This window comes from Aricia agestis, chromosome 22, assembly GCF_905147365.1.
Source record: "Aricia agestis chromosome 22, ilAriAges1.1, whole genome shotgun sequence".
Classification (NCBI taxonomy): Eukaryota; Metazoa; Arthropoda; class Insecta; order Lepidoptera; family Lycaenidae; genus Aricia; species Aricia agestis.
The window spans coordinates 315,757-335,274 of record NC_056427.1 but is presented as its reverse complement, the minus strand read 5'-3'; the positions used below and the strand labels follow the sequence as shown (position 1 = coordinate 335,274).

The 19,518-nt window shown below is 38.4% G+C and overlaps 1 protein-coding gene across 1 annotated transcript in view; it reads right to left on the bottom strand.

Annotated features, from left to right (window-relative positions):
- Positions 1-4,877, bottom strand: part of LOC121738005 (putative serine protease K12H4.7) — a 35,726-nt gene extending 30,849 nt beyond the window's left edge. Inside the window, exons 1-3 of the mRNA XM_042129799.1 lie at positions 4,860-4,877; positions 3,268-3,416; positions 1,284-1,471 (exon numbers count right to left, since the gene is read on the bottom strand). Of these exons, the coding sequence (XP_041985733.1) occupies positions 1,284-1,471; positions 3,268-3,416; positions 4,860-4,863 (341 nt within the window). The 5' untranslated portion in view covers positions 4,864-4,877. The remainder of the gene's footprint in view (positions 1-1,283; positions 1,472-3,267; positions 3,417-4,859) is intronic.
- Positions 4,878-19,518: the final 14,641 nt, after the last annotated feature.

Sequence of the window (19,518 nt, the reverse complement as noted above, 5' to 3'; positions counted from 1 at the left end):
GTTTATGGTTAATACAGATCCTATATTGAACTATAAGTTATATATTTTTTAAATGAAATAAGGGGGCAAATGAGCAAATGGGTCACCTGATGGAAAGCAACTTCCGTCGCCCATGGACACTCGCAGCATCAGAAGAGCCGCAGGTCCGTTGCCGGCCTTTTAAGAGGGAATAGGGTAATAGGGGAGGGTAGGGATGGGCAGGGAAGGGAATAGGGGAGGGTAGGAAGGGAATAGGGTAGGGTAGGGGATTGGGCCTCCGGTAAACTCACTCAATTCACGCCGGTTTTCTGTGAGAACGTGGTATTTCTCCGGTCGAGCCGGCCCATTCGTGCCGAAGCATGGCTCTCCCACGTATAAACTTAAATAACATACCGCAAAACATAGCTGCTGCTCATTTTTTGGAAGTTGCTTAAAATATTTAGTGGTTCGTAAAAAAATTAAGAAATCCTATGAAAGTAGATACCTCCGAGGTCAGCTTACTCCTAAAACTCATGATTACCTAGTACTCTACTGGTATTTTGCTATAATTTATCTTATGCTGCGGCCGCATAGTGCTTATTTACTATTTTATACCATTGGACGATCTGCTTGTATCGTCCACGGTCCAATGGTATCGTCTCATAGCACGAAGCTTCGTTCGATGTCGTAAATAATTTTAAAACAAAAATTGACATTCACTGCAGGGATACTAGGAATAAGCACAAGCTAGATATACCAATAACCCGGCTGAGCAAAGTAAGCATATATCTTTCAAAGGTCAATGTATACGCCTATACAATAAAATCCTAGACGACGTCCAAAATCTTTTTAAAAAGTTGTTGAAGATCGTTTGTGTGCTAAGGTTTATTTTAAGGTAACTGATTTTCTCAATGATAGCACACCTTGGGAAAAATAAGCTGACTGACCATAGGTCGCTTAAATTATATAAATGTACCATATTTTTACTTACTTTACTTACATACTTAGCGTAAATTAGTTTAAACTAATATTGCTATTTTCCACCTTTTTGGTAAAGGGGCACGGCACGGGGCCACCGTGCGAGTTTCTTACGCCGGTTCTTCTCGCCGGGTTTAGTTCCCGAACTGGTGGTAGGCCCCATGTAGACACGACGTTCTAAAAGTGTTAACTTTGTTAACCTATTTGGAAATAAATATTTTTGATTTTGATAGACGCATGTTCGGCCGCGGCATTATAATTTGGTTACGGCGTAACTTCTAGTACTTCATGAGTAGTATTTGAAAGCGGGCATACCAACTTATTTTTAATGCTAGCCTAGTACTCACGTAGAAGGCCTCGTCAGGCCATAATATCTATGCTCCGTGTAGAACAGGCCAGCTCCAATCTCCGAGGCCAGGTCGTAAGGCAAGCCGGCCTGCACCCAGCCTGCAGAGATGGCCCACTCGCCGCCCACGAAGATCACTATGTGCGTTCCTGAGGTGGCATTCTTGAGGTCAGGGTTGTAGAAGTAGCGCTGGGGCGATGACAATAAAAATATGAATCTGGTTTTAGAAGATATAAAAAATACGTGTGGCACTCGGGGACTGCCGCGGTAAAGGCATAGCATTTTTTATCAAACTATGCAATTATAATTCGCATACGTTTAGTCGCACGCCCACAAACACCGTGCCGAAGTCTGCCGAATCGAAACGACGTTAGACCAGGCGCGGTCCGAAGGGGGGGTCACAGGGGACATGACCCCTCCCAAAATCTAAAGTCAAATTGAAAAATCTCAAAATCTTGCCAAATAATAAAAGGAAATTTCTATCTATCCCCTAACCACCACTGCGTCCGACCTTAGACAGTTGGCAACCCAGAACCGTCCGAGGGTGCAGATAAAAAAATTGTGTAGTGACTATTGAGTGACCCCCCCGCCCCCTCAAATTTCAGGCTGCGACCGCGCCTGCGATATGGCGGCTCTCGACATAGGCGAACGCGTTGGCCAACGCGTCTGCAGACGCGTTGGCCCAATGTGTAGAACGGGCGTTCGCGCGTTGGCCAACGTCTAAATACCTACGGCCAACGCGCGAACGCCCGTTCTACACATTGGGGCCAACGCGTCTGCAGACGCGTTGGCCAACGCGTTCGCCTATGTCGAGAGCCGCCATTAGACGATGCATGGCAACGCTGTACCACTGTGCTGGTCGGAGTGGGGATGTTAGGTTTCTTGAATCGGTCGCTGTGCTCAAAGCCCGCAACAAAAGCTGGATGCAATAGCTTAAAAAGTTTTTATTATTGGAGAATAAAAAACAATGCTCAAAGTCCTCATCAGGACGAATCAAATGAGTCCAAACTCGATGGGGCTATGTGGTTTTATTACGGAGTTCCTGTAGCCATCTTCCAGTCCCGTCATCAGATCAGTTTCATGCAAGTTTGAGTTTAAAAGCTTGTAATAACAAAAATAGAGAAAGACCTGTTATAAAAGTCTGACTTTGTTACATGACTTATTACTTAGTCCAGGCACTTGCAACAATGAAACTAATCTACGACATTCATCTTGGCTTTTTATCCCAAAACTATCACTCGTACGGGCAGTCACCGCGTACTTTGTCAGTAACAAGGTACGCGGTGACTGCCCGTCGTCTCATACATCGACTTCCAGACACAAAACTGCTGACATATTCACACATACATGGTCCCTACTCCCTTCAGATCTATCCTAACGAAGATGAAGCCACGAGGTGGTCATAGCAACTCCATAATACAACCTGATAGCACCATCGAGTTTCGACTTGTATGATTGGTCTTAACAGTCAGATATCTTGTAGCCATTCACCATTTAAAAACTCTCGTCTCTAAACCATAAAGTTAATATACCTAGCGGAATAGAGAAACAAAGGCCTGAGCAAGAGAGATGGCACTATCAGTAACACTGCGTGGTAAAAAGAGACGTGTGATACATGACAGCAGCACTCTTTTTTTGACGTCCAGTCGGCACGTGCCGCACGTTGACAATTTAATCTCATAGAATTCATGTTCAATCATGCTTGTGTATGTGTATACGTACCTACACATATTTTTCACACAGATGAAAATCAATTTCGGTTTCGTTTGACAGCTCGAGATTGTTGCTCTATTCCGCTAGGTATATTAACTTAATGGTCTAAACACACCATGCCTAAATTACGTCGCGTTATATTATATGCGTATCGCATTGCTGACGTAATCATGCCGAACTTCGGCCGCGTATTTTCGGCCTAGTGTGTAGACACCATCAAAATATGTAGTTAAGATTAAACTCCTAACACATTATGTTATCCTAGTACTCACCATCTGAAAAGTCTCCGTATTAGAAGCATCAAAATGGTTGAGCCTGACGGGCAACCAGCCCTCCACCACCTGGTTGCGGGAGACAGGTGGGGGGGCAGGTGGCTCCAAGGTACGGAGACCAGCCACGGAGGATAGGAGGAGCAGCCACCCTGGAAACAAGGGCATCTCATGGTTACTAAGGTAAAAAATAAGTATTTCCGGAACAATACGACCTGCAAAGTGCAAACCTTCAAGAAGAGAGCGTATTTCCTCTTAAAAGGCCGGCAAAGCATCTGCAGCTCTTCTAATGTTGCGAGTGTCCAAGGGCGACGTTAGTTGCTTTCCATCAGGTGACCTGTTTTCTCGTTTGCCCCCTACTCCATACTCCTTTCTATTTCTTTGCGGGACCCAAGGGCCAATACAGCTTTAGTATGCCCCTCGGGATCCCTGAGATCATATCAAAGGGTATTCGTGGTTGGATACCGCTGTCGATCCTGGCGACCGCGACACAGTAGCAGAATGTCGTGGGCCAAAGCACGCTCCAAAAATATTTGTAAAAGTTTGTCTGTTTGCATCAAATGAGCTATGAAACTACCAATGGTCCAATTTTGATGAAATTTGGCATAGGTATTGTTGCAAAGTCACATGGCGCTAGCGATATTTAGACTATGATTTTCTGACTATAAATAATAATAATTGATTTTCTGAGTATAGCAAATAATGATACTTTCGTTTTTAGGGTTCCGTACCGAAAGGGTAAAAACGGGACCCTATTACTGAGACTTCGATGTCTGTCCGTCTGTCCGTCTGTCTCCAGGCTGTAACTCAAGAACCGCTATAGCTAAAATTCTGAAATTTTCACAGATTGTGTATATCTGTTGCCGCTATATTACAACAAATACTAAAAACAATATAAAATTAATAATTAAGGGGGGCTCTCATACAACAAACGTAACTTTTTTTGGCCTTTTTTGCTCTATATCAATAATAACAACAGGTAAGTACTTGAATTTTTCTCAAAGTCCTTATTTATATGTGTACTTTAACATTTAATAATATACATATAAATAAAATTGGAGTGTCTGTTTGTAAAATTGAAAGAATCGTTTTTTACTAAATGCATATGAATGTATATAGGGCACATATACCCAAATAGCAATTTTTACAATTTTTGTCTGTCTGTATGTCTGTCTCTTTGTTCCGGCTAATCTCTGAAATGGCTGGAGCGATTCCGGCGGGACTTTTTTAGGCACATAGCTGATGTAGTAAGCAATAACTTAGGCTACTTTTTAACCGACTTCCGAAAAGGAGGAGGATATATTTCACTTTTTTTATAAAGGAACCTTAAAAAGGGATTTTTTTTTTCTCTTTTTTATTATCTTTGTTATCACAATTTGCTGACGCGGACGAAGTCGCGGGCAACAGCTAATAATAATATTAAAATGAAATAAATAATTAAATGATTAATCCCATACAAAAAACACAATTTTTGGCCGAATTTTGCTCTATAATGGTACGGAACCCTACGTGCGCAAGTCCGACTCGCACTTGGCCGATTATTTAAACTGTAATCGAATCCTGCTAGTTCTTAAACATAAATTAATACAACTTACACATTTTATAGCACACTTCACTACAATATACTATATCAACTAATTAAATTATCATTATCGTACTAATTTCAATATCAGCACTAATCTCATGCAATAATAGATAAAAGTGGTGTAAGTCAGATTTTGGATTTTTGACTGCAAAATGCAAATATTAATTTAACTTTTCTACTTTATTCACATAGTGTTATTAAGACTGTAAATCTTTTTGGTTGCCTGGAATACTGTTTTTAGGAGTAAGACCGCTGATTCGAGCATTTTTTTTTAATTGTTTGTATTAATAAAGCATAAATAATTTATTTATTTATACAAATTTATATTATAATATATTCCTCTTACAATATTCTTATTTAATCAAAACCTGCAAAATATAAGGATATTCACTCTTAAAGTCAAATTCCTCTATCTGCTAAAATTAATTTTCCTCAACAGTACTTCGTCTTGTGCGTCAACACATTATTCATACCTGTTTACTATTCCTCTATCGTTTATAGACTTCTTGTTAAATTAACGTGTACCTGATAATACAATAATATTGACATTTATGTGACAAATACCTATTTCAGGATTGAGATTTGTTAGTAATTAGTCATGAAGATTCATTACTAAGGAAATGAGATGTTTACTATGTATATAATTTTTAAGTACATGAGGACTTAAAAATTATATACATACTTACGAGTTACGAGGCTTACTGATTTTGCGCATTTTGTCCAAAATCATAATATATCAGTTATATGTATTGTTAGATTATATTATGTCACTTAATACAGGGTGTAACAAAAACAAGTGATAATACTTTAGGGTGTGTACGTGTTCCCTGTAGAGATTTCACTGTGAAAGTAGCAGCGCTGAAAGACCAAAATTTTTTTTCACTTTTGTATGGGCAAGGGCCCGAGCGTCACGAGTTTCCCCATACAAAAGTGAAAAAAAAATTCGTCTTTCAGAGCTGCTACTTTCACAGTGAACTCTCTAGAAGGAACACGTACACACCCTAAAGTATTATCACTTATTTTTGTTACACCCTGTATACAGCTCACACTCAATTATGTCAATGTATTATTTTAAAATTTAATCCCTAAAATATTACTGTTATCATATTTTTGGATGACAGTAATCGCTACGCATCTAAAATATAGCGGATCTATAGGACACAAAATTATTATGACCTACATTAAAACTAAGGTTAGTATGTTATTATCTTGAAAAAAATATAAAAGAAACACGCTTCCCAAAAAATTCAAAAACTGACTTATATCACTTTGCCTGATCGCTTCGTCTTATCATAATGTGTCGATTAATATTAGATAACTGAAGAATTAAAATATTTTGTTCAGTACTTGAGATTGATAAAATGTATGTTGGTTTGCGTTACCAATGACCATAGCACCTTAAATATGGATTTGATTAAGGTATCAATACCAATATTATTAATAATAATGCGAAAGCCCGTATGTTAAATCCGTAGGCAAATATTCACATCCAGGGAAATGTACGGTTTACGCGCGATAAACATATTTTGGTATGATTAATTGTAACTTTTAGTTTACCAGGGGACAGGGATTCAACTGCCACCTTAATTCAGTCGTTATGACCGATATGCGATAGGTCGTTATGTTATGATAACTGCATATTAATTATTATTAATATTATACTTCGTTGCGCCAAATTTCGTTTATCGCGCGGGAACCGTATATCTTTCCGGGATAAAAAGTATCCTAGGCCCTTTCTCGGGACCCAAATCTCATACCAAACTTCTGCAAAATCTGTTCAACGGTTTAAGCGTACACAGGGAACAGACAGACAGACACACATTTATAATACTAGTTTGGATAGATCGTACAGCTAAGTGGAAATATACCTAAATAAATAATAATAATTTGAAATTCGGTCGTTCTAACCGGTAGGTCGTTATATCCGTTGTCAACTGTATATTCTGCACAAGTATCCTGCAGGCCTGCGGGGCTAAAATGGTCGCTTTGAAGAATCACATTATGAATCATGTTATGATTAATTCTTTTAAAATCCTGAAATGCAAGTCTGCTTGCAATTCATATCTAGTAATTCGTACTAATTTGACATTTGTCAGTTTGACAGTTTTGACAATTCATTTGCTGAATTGATTGAGAGGAAATGCTAAATGTGACCATTTTAGCCCACGTCAGATAAAAATAGCTTATTTTCGTAGCTCTCCCCAATATTGCCCGACTAGAATGTCACACGTGTGACTTTAGGGGAGGGGGCCAGGCCCCCCTCATTGTTTATTTCCAAACCAACTAGCAACAGACTAGTTATAGCCACGATTAAACTACCATGGTCTTAACCAGACCAGTAGCTTAGACCCTTTCGAAAAAAAAAGACCATTTTAGCCCCGCTGGTAGGAAAGTGAATTCAGAACATTACTATATCGGTCACGTGCAGACCAGGTGCTCAGAAACAATAGGAGGTGACTCATTAGGAATACATAAGCCATAAGGGCTAGCTATAATACTAGGTGACGCCCGCAACTCCGTTGAGCCATCGTTTATCGCGCGGGAACCGTACATTTTTCCGGGATAAAAGTATCCTTCGTTCTCGGGACTCAAAGTATCTCCATACCAAATTTCAGTAAAATCGGTTCAGCGGTTTGGGCGTGAAAAGGTAACAGACAGACAGACCCACTTTGGCATTTATAATATTACTAGCTGTTGCCCGCGACTTCGTCCGCGAGGACTTCAGTTTATAGCGCGCGATGTCAACAAAATTGGTGTCAAATGCTTTTATAAAAAAACCCTGGTACCCCTTAAATCAATACAGCTGTCCAGTGTGCACACAATAAGTATTTCATTTTTTTATATTAAACTTTATATTTTATGCCAAATTTGAAAGCTTATTTAACCCCCCAATTACACAACTTTACCCATAAACTATTTATCATTGATAGGTTTAGCCCCAATTTCACCAACATCTGTTAGTGTTAACAGCTTGTTAAAATGTCCTGTCTTCTCTTTCATTCATATGAAAAACGAAACAGCTAACGTGATACTAATTCGAGCATTAACTTTAACAGTCGTTGGTGAAATTTGGTCTTAAGGTTACGTCACTGCCTGCACAGATAAAGTACCGAGTTATTTAATACCGTAGAATAGATATAACAATCGAAAAAATCGAGACTTAAATGTAAGATGATACCACCTCTTATAGAAAGACTTTTGAGCAAGCGTCAGCGCGATGTAGAAGACGCACGGCGCCATCTATTATGATTTTTTTTAACAAATTTACGACCCTTACAACCCTTTTTTCCAGTAAAAAAGTAGCCTATGTCCTTTCTCAGGCTTTAGACTATCTGTATACAAAATTTCATTACAATCGGTTTGGTAGTTTTGGCGTTTGTCGTGAAAGCGAGACTGACAGACAGACAGACAGACAGAGATACTTTCGCATTTATAATATTAGTATAGATTATGTGCACACTGCACAGCTGTTTTTGGGTATTTTGATTAATTAAGGGCCGCGCTACAGCGGCATGGCAGCGGCGAGGCGAGCACTTTCAGCGCTGCCATTCCGGTGTAGCGCGGCCCTAAGAGGGGTACCACTTACCAGGGTTTTAAAAAGTTTTTAAATTTGACACAAATTTTGTTGACACCGCGCGCTATAAACTAAAGTCCACGCGGACGAAGTCGCGGGCAACAGCTAGTTATGAATAAAAACAATATATAATAAAGTAGGTATGATTAGTTCTGTTACAATAATGAAGTAAAAAATAATACGCCATCTGTTTTCATATATTAGAATTAAAATGTTGATTGCATTGATATATTTTCTGGATGGAATATAGGCCAACACGGTACACTCGAACTCCTTAGAAATGCAGTAGGAGTTCTATAAGATAAGATAGATTGATTATTATTATACCAAGTGATAATATTATTAAACATAATATTCTAACGTATTAAAAACTATAAACAAAAACATAATAACTAATAAGTATGATTAGTTCTATGTTACAATGAAGTAAAAAATAAAACGCCATCTGTTGAATCGTATTAGAACTAAAATGTTCATTGCATCGATATATTTCTGGATTTTTTATAAATATTATACATAAAATATATTTTAGATTTTTGAAATATTATTTTAATACACATCCAAGACCCAGGAATATTGAAAACTTTTTGTTCCGCCTGCGGGACTCGAACCCAGGACCCCCGGGATGAGCGCTGGCCACGCGCAATGCGAATTAATTTTCATCGATATTTTCATGGAAATAAGATATTTTCCCACATCAAAATGTAGCCTATGTCCTTTCTCAGACTCTAGAATAACTGTGTACAAAATTTCATTGCAATCGGTTCAGTAGTTTTGGCGTGAAAGCGAGACAGACAGACATACAGACAGAAATACTTTCGCATTTATAATATTAGTATAGATATTAGTATAGATTAGTATAGTGATGATGAGGTTAAAGGACTAGGTTTTGAAAGATGAGCCATAATGTTTAAAAACTTATTTTGAGGCGTTCCGCATCGTATGTTTAGAATGGTTAGTACAATATTATGTTAAATTCTGTAAACCTGATCAAATAGTAAGGCAGAGGGAAAGTGGACCGCCGGCGCAGCGTAAGAGAGGAAGGAAACACAAAGTTTTGTTCGACGTTTGACAACGTTTCTGTCAATATTCTGATATGACGTATTCAACATGTCGGGTTAAGGTCGGATTGTTTACTGTGTGTGCTAGTAACGTCCTCTGCTCGGACCTCTGCGTATTTTTACCCCATTGTTATTTCCTCGTATGAAAGAAGTGACACATTGTACTCAGCGAATTGGGCATATATGTATAAGGGTCTGTTTTAACGCTTTCTGATAAGTCCCGGATAGGCTATCCACAACTTAACTTGACAGATAAAGTATATGAAGAATCTGTCAAAAAAGGCGTGGATAACCTATGCAGCACTTTATCTGAAGTGCTGAAACAGGCCCTAAGTATTTTTTTACCGCCGTAAAATGAACTTTTTATACTTGCTCCAGGACTCAGACGGCCGCCCCGGCGCGATAAAGTAATATACTCTTCTGTTGTGCCTGCTGCTGCTGTTGCACGTGTTCTCGCGACCTACCTGATTAAATAGCAAGGTAGAGATAAAGTGGACCGCCGGCGCGGCGTAAAGTATAGTTTTCACAGAGCCAGTACTGGCTGCCAATAAGACTAGCAGTCAGTATTGGCTTGGTATATGCCGCGTGTGAACAGTTTTCCAAGCCAGGCCAAAATGTTCACACGCGGCATATACCAAGCCAATACTGGCTGCCAGTCTTATTGGCACCCAGTACTGGCTCTGTGAAAACTATACTTAAGAGAGGAAACGAAAGAAAAGGTGTTATGTCTCATACGTGCAACATGAGTCACATCCTCGTTAGTGGTACAGCTGTCAAGTGTCAAGTTGAGGTGAATGTCAAACGTGTGTACAGTCGTCGGAATTTTTTTTTAGCTGATTTATTAGATTTGCTGAATTTTCAGAAAGTCTTTATTAGTCTCTAAAGTAAACCGGTGGTAGGCGTCAGGTAGACATTATGAAAAAATTTCAAATTTACTCGGAAATAAAACATTTTTTATTTTTATTTATTTAAAGTCTCTATTATTTCCAACTTTATAATTGACTTCCAAAAAAGAGGTGTCTCTATTATATCCAACTTTATAATTGACTTCCAAAAAAGAGGAGGTTCTATGTTCAGATGTGTTTTTTTTTCTATAATCCTTATCTAATATCTTCCTACCTCTCAATAAATTTAAGGAATGCTTTGAAATTCTTTCAAAGGGCTTTGGTATAATAAAGTACACTGAACCGGCAACTAAATTATAATCGAAATATCGAGCCACAACTGCTCAGAACTTCGGGAACCATACATGTTTGAGGAAAGGATACGATTGTACTTATTTTGAACTGAGAAAGATCTCAGGACCGATAATCAACTCAACTAATAATAGTCGTAATAGACAACAGACAGACAAAAATACACATTTTACCCTTATTTAAGTCTCTTACTTTCTAATTGCTCATATAAATGTTTTACAAATGGTAAGATAATTGTTAATTAACCATGTTCAACAAGACAGCTCAACATTTCATTTCCTCCACCGTACATATTCTTAGAATACGTCAATATACAGACAACACTGATCGAGTTAATGTGACGCAGGAAGCGCCACATTGCCTAATATGGCACGTCAATTGTAACATGGCGCGTCACGCCAATTTAGAATATTCGGAAGTAATTGATGTCTTCAAGAGATTCGTGCTGTGATATCCATACTTAACGAAAGTCTGTCTGACCTCTTCACGCACAAACCGCTAAACCGATTTTGCTGAAATTTGGTACGGAGATACTTTGAGTCCCGGGAAAGGACATATGATAGTTTTTGTTGACCAAAATGGACGGTTACCTCGCGATTTTTGCCGCAACGGGGTTGTGGGCGTTATCAAGTATACTATAATCTATATATATAAAACTCAAAGGTGACTGACTGATTGACAAAGTGATCTATCAACGCACAGCCCAAACCACTGGACGGATCGGGCTGAAATTTGGCATGCAGGTAGATGTTATGACGTAGGCATCCGCTAAGAAAGGATTTTGATAAATTCCAACCCCAAGGGGTTTAAATAGGGGATGAAAGTTTGTATATAATAATACTTGTAAACGCGAGCGAAGCCGCGGGCAAAAGCTCGTGCTATATATAACATTTTAACTGATATACAAAAAGGTGGTTATGTTTGTGAACGAAAGAGACAAGCTATAGGTCACTGACCGTATTTCTTCGTGTTCGCTGACCGGGTATTGAGTAATAAGCCTTGACTTTCTATTGTAGATCAAATTGACCTCCTTTCCGTCTTTGATAGCCTAGTACTATGATTCATCCATGCTTATTGCTTACATACTGTCCATACTAATATTAAATGGGAAAGTCCGTCCGTCTATCAGTAAGTCTGTTTGTCTATCCATTTACAACAGCTGAACTGATTTTAATGGAATTTGCTAAAAGATTCGTCTCGGCATAGGATATCTATATTTTGTCTAAAGTTTCTGGCAATAGCTATAGTATTGTAAAGTTAAATAGATGTTTCTTGATGAAAACACATCTACACATAAATAAAAATTACTGTGTTAAAGTACAAATCAATAGACGTGATAGTTTTTCCGTAAAGTGTACCACAAAATGTACAGATGTGGTATATATACTAGGGCTCGCTTCGCTAGCCCTGACTAGTATGGATTAGATTTGATGATGAATTCTCTGAGTCATCATATAAAAAATAACGGTTTTGATACAGGAAAACTTACTTTTAATACCTGTGGGAAAACCTAATAAAAATCCCCGAGGAAAAATGAATGACTGTACCGATTTGAATAAGATTTGGCATACAAAAAACTACTGGAATGATTTTGACCATACTAATATTATAAAATATGCGAAAATGTGTCTGTCTCTCTATTACCTCTTCACGCTCAAACCGCTGAACCGATTTTGCTGAAATTTGGTATGGAGATATTTTTGAGTCCCGGGAAAGGACATAGGATACGTTTATCCCGGAAAAATGTACGGTTACCGCGCGATAAACGAGTTTAGGCGCAACGGATGCGGGCGTCATCTAGTTTTCACTTTTCAGATAAAGTAGATGACATCTGGGAGGGAAGTAGGTTACATTTACACGTGGGAGAGCCATACTTTAGCGCGAATGGGCCGGCTCGACCGGAGAAATACCACGTTCTCACAGAAAACCGGCGTGAAACAGCGCTTGCGCTGTGAATTGTGATTCGCCGAGTGAGTGAGTTTACCGGAGGCCCAATCCCCTACTCTATTCCCATCCCTACCCTCCCCTATTCCCCTATTCCCTCTTAAATGGCCGGCAACGCACCTGTAGCTCTTCTGAATTCTGATGCTGCGCGTGTCCATGGGCGACGGAAGCTTTCCCTCAGATGACCCGTTTGCTCGTTTGCTCATTTAAAAAAAATGTTACTGGAAAAATGTACGGTTTGTGTGCAGTGTGTGTTTTGTCATGTACTTACTAATTTTATATCAATGTTAAAAATAGTAGTGCTCTATAATTTTTACTTTTCAGTTTTTACCGAGGCCTCTAAAATTTCATTACGAAATAACACATAAAAACTTAAGTAAAACTGTTTGAATGTATGTCACGGAATTTCTAAATGAGTTTATTACATTAAAATTTGTTCCATGAACTAGACTAACAATACGTAATAAAATGTTAGTTTTAGATATATTGTGAGAAGTAATAACTAATTATATCATCACTAGATGAAGCCCGCAACTCCGTTGCGTCAAAATTCGTTTCCGACCGACGATGTATGTTGACGACCTCTGTGGCTCAGTGGTGAGCGCGTTGGTAGCTCAAGCCGGGGGTCGCGGGTTCGAATCCCGCCGACAGAACAAAAACTTTTCAATGTTCCCGGGTCTGGATGTGTATTAAATATGTGTGTAATATAATAAAAATCTTAAATATATGTATAGTATAAAAGTATTAAATATATTTCCGTTGTCTGGTACTTGTAACACAAGTCCTTTAGGTACTTAGCACAGGGCCAGACTGACGTGGTGTGAAGCGCCCATAGATATTATTATTATTATGTCCTTTCTCGGGACTCAAAGTATCTCAATACCTTTCAGCGAAATCGGTACAGCGGTTTAAGGTCGTGAAGATGTAACAGACACACAGACACACTTTCGCATTTTTAATATTAGTATGGATTAGCTAGACCAGTCATTCTCAACTCTCAAGGAGTCCTAGGTCTCCGCAAGGCCTTGTGGGGCACCGCGAGCGTTACATATTAAATTGTTTATACAAATGTCACCAGACACGTCCAGCATGGAGATAGACAATTCATTCAAGACAAACCTTATAATATGGGGGTCCGTCAAAAATGTTTTTTCTTAAAACGGTTACTAACTTCAAATCAGAAACTAATTAATACATACAAAAAAATACATTCGCACCACCTCCACGACGGTAGCAATACTGCGAAGCCATACAGTATATTTACTGGTTAATTATTATTAGTTGTACCAAGTCAGGGTCAGTAGAGTTAGGCCGTGTAGCTTCAGAAGCTTGGCTCTACATGAGAATTGAGATTCCATATAATATGATGTCCAGCTGAAACTACGAATAAAGCTGAAACAAGAATTTTATGTTACCTGATTAAAACAATATATATCTTTTCACAGGAATAATTCTTTGTTATAAATTATAATAAATAATATTATCAAAATACGAATTTTGGCGCAACGGAGTTGTGGGAGTAATCTAGTAAAATAATAATTATATTTGTAGGCCTAATTTATGAATTTGGTAAGCCACAAAATATTAAATTTAAGGAAAATCGTGTATGGTATTCCCTGCTATTCGAATTGTGGCGGTTTTGGATTACGTCTGTCGGTTTGTACTTTCTGTTTACTACTCATCACATGTGCATACGTGATAAAACGCAGTGATTTCATCACAATCAGTCCAGCGGCTTAGGTAAAATACAATGAGAAGAAAATATGTACAGTATACGTGCTCAAAGTCAGTAACTTTATCAAAAACGATTCAGCGATTCAATGATCCATTTTTTTATGAAATAAGGGGGCAAACGAGCAAACGGGTCACCTGATGGAAAGCAACTTCCGTCGCCCATGGACACTCGCAGCATCAGAAGAGCTGCAGGTGCGTTGCCGGCCTTTTAATAGGGTAATAGGGGAGGGTAGGGATGGGAAGGGAATGGTATAGAGGAGGGTAGGGATGGGAATAGGGTAGGGGATTAGGCCTCCGGTAAACTCACTCACTAGGCGAAACACAGCGCAAGCGCTGTTTGACACCGGTTTTCTGTGAGCCTGTGGTATTTCTCCGGTCGAGCCGGCCCATTCATGCCGAAGCATGGCTCTCCCCCGTCAATACATACTAGCTAATAATATTATAAACGCTAAAGTGTGTATGTCTGTCTGTCTGATACCTTTTCACACCCAAACCGCTTGACCGAAATTATGGAGATACTCGTACTTTGAGTCCCGGGAAAGGACATAAATACAAAATATGATAGTTTTAATTCCGGAAAAATTGGGTTTTTTAAATTGAGGGGCAAACGAGAAAACGGCTCACCTGATGGAAAGCAAATACGCAACATCAGAAGAGTTGCAGGTGCATTGCCTAATCACGGAAAAATCAGTGTCATTTTTAGTGACAGCTCCACATGCTCTTGTCACAGTGTCACCTCAGTGCCACTGCCTTTGTAGGTCTGTCCGTATGTGACTATAGTTATTAGACATTAACAATACAAAGTTAAAATAATCATTGGGTTTGTCTGTGGGCGCCTGTTGGTGGTTTCGGTAAAACCTTTTAGTAATATTTCCCAAAACTTGCAATATTTTTATACCGAATTTCGTCGATATCGGTTCGGCGTTTTGAGCGTAAAAAGGTAACATACATTACATTTTCGATAGTATAAAATTAAAATTTCACTCAGACTCAGAGTATACCAAATTTCATAAAGATCGGTTCAGTTGTTTAAGCATGTGGATGTAACAGACAGACACCCATTTATCTGGAAGCACGGTCGTACCTCTGCCGAGACGAGCCAAGCGAAGCGCAAGGGCACTACCTACCTTTTCTCCGAAGTGTTTCGTCGTATTTAGGGCTCCGTACCCAAAGGGTGAAAACGGGACCCTATTTATGAGACTTCGAAGTCTGTCTGTCCGTCTGTTTGTCCGTCTGTCTGTCCGTCTGTCTGTCTCCAGGCTGTAACTCAAGAATAGCTAGAGTTCTGATTTCTGAAATTTTCACAGATTGTGTATATCTGTTGCCGCTATAACAATAAATACTAAAAACAAAATAAATTTAGTACTTTTCCCATACGACTAACGCGATTTTTTGGCCTTTTTTGCTCGATATCAATAATGGCAATAGGTAGGCATTTGATATTTTCACAAAGGCCTTAATTATATCATGTCTACTTCAATATTTACGAATAATATTATTTTATTTTTATTTTATTAAGACAAACACACAATTTTTCGCCTATTTTTCCTCTATAACGGTACAGAACCCTTCGTGCGCGAGTCCGACTCGCACTTGGCCGATTATTTTGAACCCTCATAGAGTTGGTTTCCGATGTACCAGATAGTTCATATGCTCAGGATATGATATCAATAGTAGACTAATTAATCAGACAAAGTAGAAGGCGAAGCCATATTATTTACTGGTATATAGAATTTGTTTAAATTATGGTCAGTAGAGTTAGGCCGAGTAGATTGTCTCTACATGAGATCTCATATCTTTTCACAGGGTACCTTATGTGGTCGTCTCGGCTACATTTTACAAGAAATGTTTTTGGTGGGATAGTATTAATATGAATGTGAAAGTTTGTCTGTCTGTTTTCTTCAACGATTTAGATAGAAGTTACTATCATAGCTTTTAACCCGGAAAAATGTGCGGTTCCGCGCGGCTCTTTGCGGCCAACGTTTAGTATTACTATACATTTCTAATTAAACATTACCCATTTAACACAGTCAGTTAAGCAATACCAATAAGTAGGTCTTAAAGCAGGAACCTCTTATAAGGAGACCACTACAAACCTTAGTACTTACTGTATATTACTCATACAGTGGACAAAGCATATTTGTGGTACATGATTCATATTATAGTCAATGTAGTAAATAGTATAGGCATGTAGTATACTTACTAGAAGGAATACGTTTATCGCTCGGAAACCGTACATATTTCCGCAAAGAAATTGATCCTATGTCCTTACTTAGCTTCATACCAAATTCCATCTTTTTTTTATGAAATAAGGGGGCAAACGAGCAAACGGGTCACCTGATGGACAGCATCTTCCGTCGCCCATGGACACTCGCAGCATCATAAGAGCTGCAGGTGCGTTGCCAGCCTTTTAAGAGGGAATAGGGTAAAAGGGAGGGTAGGGATGGGAAGGGAAGGGAATAGGGTAGGGGATTGGGCCTCCGGTAAACTCATTCATTCGGCGAAATACAGCGCAAGCGCTGTTTCACGCTGGTTTTCTGTGAGCCTGTGGTATTTCTTCGGTCGAGCCGGCCCATTCGTGCCGAAGCATGGCTCTTCCTCGTCTAAACGTCTTATACTTACGTTTAGATTTTAGAGTGAAGAGGCAACAGACAGACAGATAGGCAGACTTTTTCATTTGTAATATTATGTAAAGACTAAAAGTTTTCAGCGATAAAAGTATCCTTAGATGTCCTTCCCCGTATTCTATGACTGAGCTTAATTTCATTAAAATCGTCCCAGTAGTTTCGAAGACTATTCGATGCAAAGAAACCCAAACAGACACACTCATCATCAAAGAAACCTAAAATAAAAAAAAATACGTGTGACACTCGGAGACTGCCGCGGTAAAGTTCTTAAATTCGGTAAAATTCTTTATCAACTTATGCAATTATAACCCGCATACGTCTAATCGCACGCACACAAACACCGTGCTAAAGTCTGCCGGACTGAAACGACGTTAGACGAGTGCTAGCTTTTTTTCGACCTCTGTGACTCAATTGGTTGAGTGTGTGGCAGCTCAAGCCGGGAGTCGCGGGTTCGAATCCCGTTTTCAATGTTCCCGGGTCTGGATATGTGTATGATACACAGCTTCATGGTATGATATAATAAAAATCTTAAATATATGTATAGTATAAAAGTATTAAATATATTTCCGTTGTCTGGTACCTGTAACACAAGTCCTTTAGGTACTTAGCAGTCAGCACGGGGCCAGACTGACGTGGTGTGAAACGTCCATAGATATTATTTATTTATTTTTTGTTACGGAATTTCTCAATTCGGTTGCCGCGCTCAACGCCCGCTATATAAGCCATGAAATAGCTTCAAAACTGCACTTCATACATTTTTGCTAAGATCTTTTTGTGCACGGCCTGTTCAAAGTACGCGGTTAAAAACCGCTGAACCGATTAATGAAATGACTATAGGCACGTACAAACGGAAAATACTATTACGAGAGGAGTGAATCCTAAACCACAAAATACTATAATATTGACAATGGACATGTTGTATGTATGTCATCGTAAGCGAGATTGTATTGTATTGTATATTATTATTTAATTCGTTGAATAAATGGAAAAACCTCTAGAATATTATGCCTACTATCTAGTATTAAGTCACTATTTACTACATACTACATAGTAAAACAGTAGCTGTCCGATGTCTGTCCCTATCTTATACAATACAAACATACATATACAGGGTGTAACGAAACTAAGTGATAATACTTTAGGGTGTGTATGTGTTCCTTGTAGAGATTTCACTGTGAAAGTAGCAGCGCTGAAAGACGAATTTTTTTTTTCACTTTTGTATGGGGAAACTCCCATTCCAACCCATCAATCCTTACGTTGGTCTTTCAGCGCTGCCACTTTCACAGTGAACTCTCTATCATCACAGAGTAAGCGACTTTATTTTATACTATGTTGTAAAGTGTAAAAAATCACATAACTATAAGAAATAGTTAGCCAAACATACTATTAACAGAGTTGACAGAATTATGTAGAGTATGTCGACAAGTTTGACGTATAATGACAGAAGTCGTCGCTAGGGACGCGTTGTTTATATTTTTCACATGCAATGAAAATTAACAGAATTTAATTTCAAAATCTTCATTTTAATATCAGCCAGGGCGCCAGCCTTTTACTTATCCTGGCGAAACCCGAAAGATTTGACAGGTATTAATTCACGTCCTACGTTTGGCCCTACTAGAGATAGGAATAGCTCATATTAGACATAAATTTTATGTCAATTGTGAGCTATTCCTATCTCTAGTAGGGCAAAACCAGAGATAGATCAAATATTGGGAACGGCCGTTAGCAGTCAAAGTACAGCTGGTTGTTATGTCTATTGTGCTATTAACTACTATACTATGACAAGTATGAGTGCTTTGACCGATGGTGTGACATATGACATCATAATCATCATTTTGTCATGACAATGTCATGACTCAACCGACCCACGCATCCATATAAGTTCTATGGTATTTTCTATGACTAATATAAATTACCAAAAAGTCCGAAAAAACTAATTCATAATAAAACGGCCATTCTCAGGTTTGGCATTATTTGCCTCAATACCGTTACAATTTTTTTATTCGCTAATTTGACTTAAACTCATTAAAATATGAAAGTAATGAAAGATACGAATACAATAATAAATTTGGCGTGGTATAGTTAATTATAGTTTTTTAGATAATAAGCCTTAAAATTGTTATGGGTACGGTAATTAGACAAATGTAAAATTTTGTGTAACGGTAATTAGAAAGCATTATAATTCTATCTAAAACATCATAGAAAAACACTGATTAATAAGTTGCACATGTACAATTGTCACAAAAGGGGTAGAATTAACGATGTCCTATACAACCATAACCTGCCAATAGTAAGAAATAGTTTTCACTTTCAAAATAAAATCTGAAAAATGAGAAAATAACAACAAATATTGTTTTAATCGGTAGATATTTATTAAGATCCAGGTACGATGAACCTAAAAATAATTATATTCTAAATCTCTTTGGACAGAATAGCAACTCAAACGTAGCTCACAGCTTTTACAGCTATTTTTGTTTTCTCGTAATTTTACAAGTTCATCTCTATTTATGAACACTAATTTCTCGATTTTTTT